This window comes from Miniopterus schreibersii (assembly GCF_964146895.1).
Source record: "Miniopterus schreibersii genome assembly, chromosome: 8".
Taxonomy (NCBI): Eukaryota; Metazoa; Chordata; class Mammalia; order Chiroptera; family Miniopteridae; genus Miniopterus; species Miniopterus schreibersii.
Genome location: NC_138109.1, coordinates 40,814,403 through 40,820,402, shown reverse-complemented (window position 1 = coordinate 40,820,402; position 6,000 = coordinate 40,814,403). Strand labels below are relative to the sequence as shown.

At 42.6% G+C, this 6,000-nt stretch overlaps 1 protein-coding gene across 2 annotated transcripts in view; it reads right to left on the bottom strand.

Moving 5' to 3' along the window:
• Positions 1-583: 583 nt before the first annotated feature.
• Positions 584-6,000, bottom strand: part of AK4 (adenylate kinase 4) — a 64,229-nt gene continuing 58,812 nt past the window's right edge. For both annotated transcript variants that reach the window (XM_081143713.1, XM_081143714.1), the window contains exon 6: positions 584-5,759. In XM_081143713.1, coding sequence (XP_080999839.1) covers positions 5,645-5,759 — 115 coding nt within the window. In that variant the 3' untranslated portion in view covers positions 584-5,644. The remainder of the gene's footprint in view (positions 5,760-6,000) is intronic.

The window sequence follows — 6,000 nt, the reverse complement described above, 5'->3', positions numbered from 1 at the left end:
GGTTTTGCAGGACTTGACAAGGAGAAGGTGATCTTAAAATTCTTCTGGAAACGCAAAGAGCCAAAACATTCTTGAAAGAGAAGAATAAGACTGAAGGACTCACATTTCCTACTTCAAAGCGCATGACAAAGCTGCTGTGATGAACACAGTGCTGTGAAGTTTCTGCTTCTGCTGAGTAGCCCCGGACACTATGACCGTAGAGTCACATACTTTGATCCAGTCTCCTAATCTATAGCATGGGATCTGTGTAGGATACAATGCTATGATCTGCTCACATCATCCAGCTGTTTCACAAATAAAATTCAAGAATGTCCATGAAAATTTGGGGGGGGGGACTGCTGGACAAATAAGGTACTTGAGGGTATACAAAATGAGGTAACATGGTGCAGTGGGAAAGAAAATGAGACTGGGGGTCTTGCCCTGCCACCAACTTATCCAGGCTACACTGTGTTCTCTATTTTCCCCGTCTGTAAGCTGGAGATAAAACACTTGAGTGGCTGCAGAGTGGCTCGAATGAGAAGATCTGTGAAGATGTATATTGTCAAGTGTCAAAAGCTATACAAATGTTAAATGAATTCACTAGTTATAAGCAGAAAAAACTTTATTTCTATCAAATCAAAAAGTATGAATCAGCTTCAAGCAAGATAATCAAAATAATAATACAATTAACAGTTAGAAGAACGCTTACAGATTAGGTTGAGATACTCCGGATTAAGCACACACACACCCAAATCAAGAGGGCCAAGGGCTTCCCCACTGAGGGAAGCACTGACTCATTGTAAACACGTGACTTCTGGGGATGCGGAGCTGACATTTCACAGGACAGTAAACCAAAGGGACAAGTTGTCACTGGGTTAGAGAACTGATTTGAGCTTGAAAGGAATCACAGTGAAATGCCATTGGAACTCAACAATTCCCCCCGAGATCTGTTCTTCTCAAAAACAAGAGTTATATAAAAATCAGTAGTACAAATTCTCATAAAACTAGAAAAGCCTCTAAACCCCCACGCCTTGGAGCTTACATAAAACTCAGTTTTTTTCTTCCCTTTTCTCTAAATTAAATAGTTTGTTTTTATTTAGTACATTTCTGACTTTATAGCCTAAGCTTTAAAATAAAGAAAAGTTAAATGAAATAGAATTAGACACACACTAACCCTAGGGAGAATCTTCAAGGTGCACCGCTCCTTTGAAAAGTTTTAAACAGGAGACTTTTTATTTCAAAGACACTGAACTTCCTGGGGTAGCCTAATGAGCGCTAAGGAAGGAGGGGATATCCAGGCCACACAAGAGCTCTCTCCCTTTGGGGAATGTTTTACCATCTATCTTTTTCTCGTTCTCTCACACACACACTAATTAAATTGGGGAATTCCCTGAAGCATACAGATAATGGCATTTATTTTGGCAAGAATTGTGCAATTTGTTAAAACAAAGATAAGGTATGGCATTTATAAACAATTGTAATTATAATACATCTCAACAGATGCAGGAAGCAGATTTTTCTTCATGGCTGAAATATGGCTTCATGGGTCCCCAAAATCTGGGTCTTGCACACTTCTCCCCTGGAAGCCAGACTGGGTCAGTTATCTACAGAAAGGGATAACTTATGACCAAACCATATTCTTCTTTTGAGACAAAGGAGTTACTGAAAATGGAGGGGAAGAGGGAAGCAATTCATATGTGAACAGGACTCTGCCTTATGAATGGCCTCTCCGGCAAAATTAACTGCAGCAAGAAAAGATACTGTCTGATAAGTGAAAGGTGATAAATGAAATTCTCTAGGTAGATACAGATGCCTCCCGAGAGCCTGTAACCCAGCAGAGTACAGATGAGACACCCGCCCTCCGCATACAGTGCGCAGCTACCCCGGGGCCCATGGAGCGCCCACGTCCTGGCTCAGCACCAGAGCGTCCAAAACAAAGGTTCCAGGTGGCAGCAAACACATCATTTTCCTATGAATGAGAATGGAGAGCTCAAACTAAAGAAAGGTACCAAAAAGGTCCTTTTGAATTTCCCAGTTAATCTGTATAGGTACGGGAAAACACAAGTTCACATAAACAGGATCGTTTCAGTTTTTAAATACAAGGAGGCAAGGTAATTGAAATAATATCTATTATTTAGGGTAACTGTTAAGGATTTAATTAGACGATGCATGTAATGCACTTAGCATGAAGTAGCAATAACCAGCAACCGCTAAGAATGCCTATACCATAACATTTGGAAATCTGTGGTCTTTATGATTTGAGCAAAGACCCCCAGCAGGCTGGCAAATTGTTTAGACAACTAACTAAAGTCAAACACTGAACTCCAATGAATTAAATTTTATAAAAGCCCTATTTATGGGTTTACACAGGCATCTTTCTATCTAACATTATCCTGTCTCAATAACATTTTAAGTGGCAGGAAAAGCCACAGCAGCACCTCTCTCACCCATTGTTGTTCTTATCTTTTCCCTTCCCTACCAAAGAGGGGGACACACCCTGGCTGAAGCTGGAGGGTGACAGGCAGTGACCCTGGGGAAGGTGGGGAAGGCGGGGAAGACAGGAAGCCATCCCCCCCCCTCCCCCCCGTTTTGCCAGAACTGTGCATGCTAAGCAACACTGCCTCCACATTGGATGGCAGGCCGAGGTGTGAGTTTGGCATTCAGAATCATGTTAACGTCTAATGTAATATAGGGAGATGATATAAAGTCAGGATTACCCTGTGTTAGGTACACAATCACCATTAGTTCACCTGCCAGAACTTTAGGAAGGATCAGTTTATTATCAGGGCCTTGTTTGGGATGGCAGAGAGGGAGTGATCTGCTCTGATCTCAGGAAGAAAAGCAAGGAGTATCTGGAGAGCTTCCAGCTCAGACCTGGGCGTGAGCACCACGGCTGAAGGTGGCTGAAGGGTAAAGGTCCCTTTAAGGGCACAAAGCCACGGACACAAAGGGGTTGGTGAGGGACATGAGCTCGCCTTCTCCATAGATTAGCCTGGACTCAAACCAGCCTATTGACAGCCTTTCATTTTATTTCTAAATGAGTAGTTATGGAGGATGGAGGCTCAGACTTTCCTCTAGCAGCTTCCTTTGCTTAAGCAAAGGGAAAAATAAGAACAGTGTCATATAAAGCTGAATGTCACCATAGGGAACTCTGCTATTTTTGATGTGAGGCCACTCGAAAATACAAGCAAAACCAAGCAGGGTCACGCCCTGGGTTGCTTTGGACAGAAACAGGCAGTTAACATCCAGGAGCAAACTCAGGCTGCAGAGTCAGGAAAACCTGAGTGTGAGTCCTGGCTACACTGTTTATTGGCAGCAGGAGCCTGGGCAACACACTTCAGATCTCTGACCTTGACCTCTTTCATAAATGTGGGACCATGCCCTAGGAAAGATGAGATACAGGTTGGGGCACAGTATCATGAGTACGTGAAACACAGAGTTTATTCTTACGTTATGTATTTATTAATTATTGTATTATTTTCATAAATACAACTGTAAACCTACTTTTGCCCCACCCTGTATTTATAAAGGTTCTAAAAACTACACATATCACTCAGTAGGCCTTCGATAAATGGTACCTATTTTATGTTGCATTACTGTCAAAGGATATTAAAGAGCAATGTTTCCAAGTTCTAACCAAGCGGGAAGCCTGTCAGCATAAGGGAGAGCAAAGCGAATTCTGAGCTGGTTAGAATCACAGCCTGTGAGGACAGGTAGGAATCTTAGAGACCATCCGAATGATTTCTGCTAACAGCGAAGGAACCATGTGTGTAACAGTAGAATGAAAACCAAGAAAAGGTGTCCCCTGAATTTTACTTTTCTCAAAATAGTTTCTAAAAAATTGAAGTTTTTACAAAATCATTCAAGGAGTTTGTTGAAGAAAACCAGAAACATATCTTTTTAGGCCACTGGACATGAAACAAACATCGTCTTTCAAAGGCCATGGAAAGGGTGTTTGTCTTTTATTGGTCTCACCTAGCAAAGGGCCCCTCAGCTGTTGGGCAACCTCAGAAACAGCAAACACTACGGGACACGCTGAGTGACCCTGACACAGGCTGTAGCTGTCTGCTTTGCTGGCAGGGAGAAGGGAGAGGAGGGCAGAGGAGCGGAGTATGGAACCAGGGATCAGGCATTTCCCACTTCCTACCCCTCTCCCCAAAACTCCAAAGGCAATGATTGCACTGATGTCCCTCTCAGGAACAGTCAAGGACCCTCCCTGGGGATAATCACAATGCATGAAGAGGGATATTTATTTTTAAGGCAACAGGAACAAATTTCACTGTCCTTCCCAGAGGAGAGCAAGAATTAATTATACAAGGTGGCCACCAAGTCTGGAAACCAAGCAAATCCTTAATAAAGTGATTTATTGGTATTACATTACAGTGAGTGACAAAATAGTAGTATCTGTACTTTTAGACTTTATGGCCACCCTATAGAATCTTTGGACTAGAAAAAAAATTAAGATTTTGTTTTTCTCATAACCGTAACACTGTCATACTTAGTCCAGGCACAGCTAGCCTGACATGTTTCCGCAACCCCACAGGCTCCATTCCCTTTCCCAACTAGTTATAAGATGCTTGGGTCACTAACAGGAGAAAAACACTGTCAGCATCAACATTTAGCAGCATTTTCAAAATACATTTTTTTTAAAATCTTGAATAAAAAGTAAACTATTCTTTTAGTCCAGTAATTCCATATGGTCTTATCACACCTATACATAAGATATGATCTTTTAACATTTATGAAGGTGAATGTTTCTTACTTTTGTGAGGATTTACAAAAGACTGAGGATTTCATTTTTCCACAAAAAAAAAAAGGAATGGTCTCCACCCATGAGAGTTGGACCAGCAGTTTTAAGTAGACTCTCCAGGAGCTCGGTTCCTGGTGTATGAAGTGATCTGGCATGATTCCCTAGCTCTCGGCTCTTAGAAAGGCATTTCAGAGGGCTAAAAGCAGTAAGTATCTTTAGGGAGAAAGGGAAGGGAAGAAACAGATGTAAAACAAACCAGTCTAATAAAAGTAGCAGAAGCCAAATCCTTTCATTCCAGGATATCTGAAGAGGAGAGATTCTATGGAACATGGATGCAGAAAAGGAGATGTCGTTCCTAACCAAAAAAATAATAATAATATGTTGTAGATACAGTCACTCAAAGTCAGAGAAGTGACCACTGCAAGCAGTTGGCTTCAACCTCACTGTCTCCACAGGGGTTCAAACCAGAGATCGTGGGACAAAGCCTGTGTTTCAGATCTTGGCATTCTCAGGCCTACTGCTGTGCTGGTTCAACAGCCTTTGGGGGGTAGGGAGAACCAGAGGCTACCACCATCATGGGTAAAAAGGCTACCACTATGGCAACAAAATGAGCATCAAAAATCAGCTAGAGCTTGGGTTATACACCGTTTGAAATCCAGCCTGTCTTCACTTTCTTGTGAAGGGCTTGACAGATGGGCAGCGACTTCTTCAACACGTGTAGGTGACCCTTCTATCGAAAGGCAGAGAACAGCCTCTTCATTAACTCCTTTTACTCATTAGTTTTCATGTCAGTTCATCATTTAGACTAGAAAAGACACTGCAAGCTATCTCGGCTAGCTTCTAATTGGACACGGCACCAATACTAACATACAGCTGACAGAGCGGCCACGCCTTCCTGGCTCTTCGCGGGCGGGCTCAGTACGCTTCTTTGGACTGAATAGGTGTGATCTTGTTCGAGAAAAGCGTGTAAACATAGGGCCAGATTTTGTTAGTCTCCGTTCCAGAAAATTGGTGGAGCACTCCTCGGCTCCTGAAAAACAAAGTCCAACACACAAAGGCATTTTAGGTTTCCTTTTAACACAGCATTAGAGCTGATCAAGTCCCGGGTAAAATGCAAGCAGCCTCAGAGTCTATATCACACACCGCCAAGAGCCAAAACGGCTCCTTCAATTGTATCGGCGCCCCCCACTGGGTGTATCTAAACAAGGCCATAGATTTTGCAGTTCTGGCACACTTGCCAGGATGTCCCCTTGCCTCCCCCCTTTAAAACA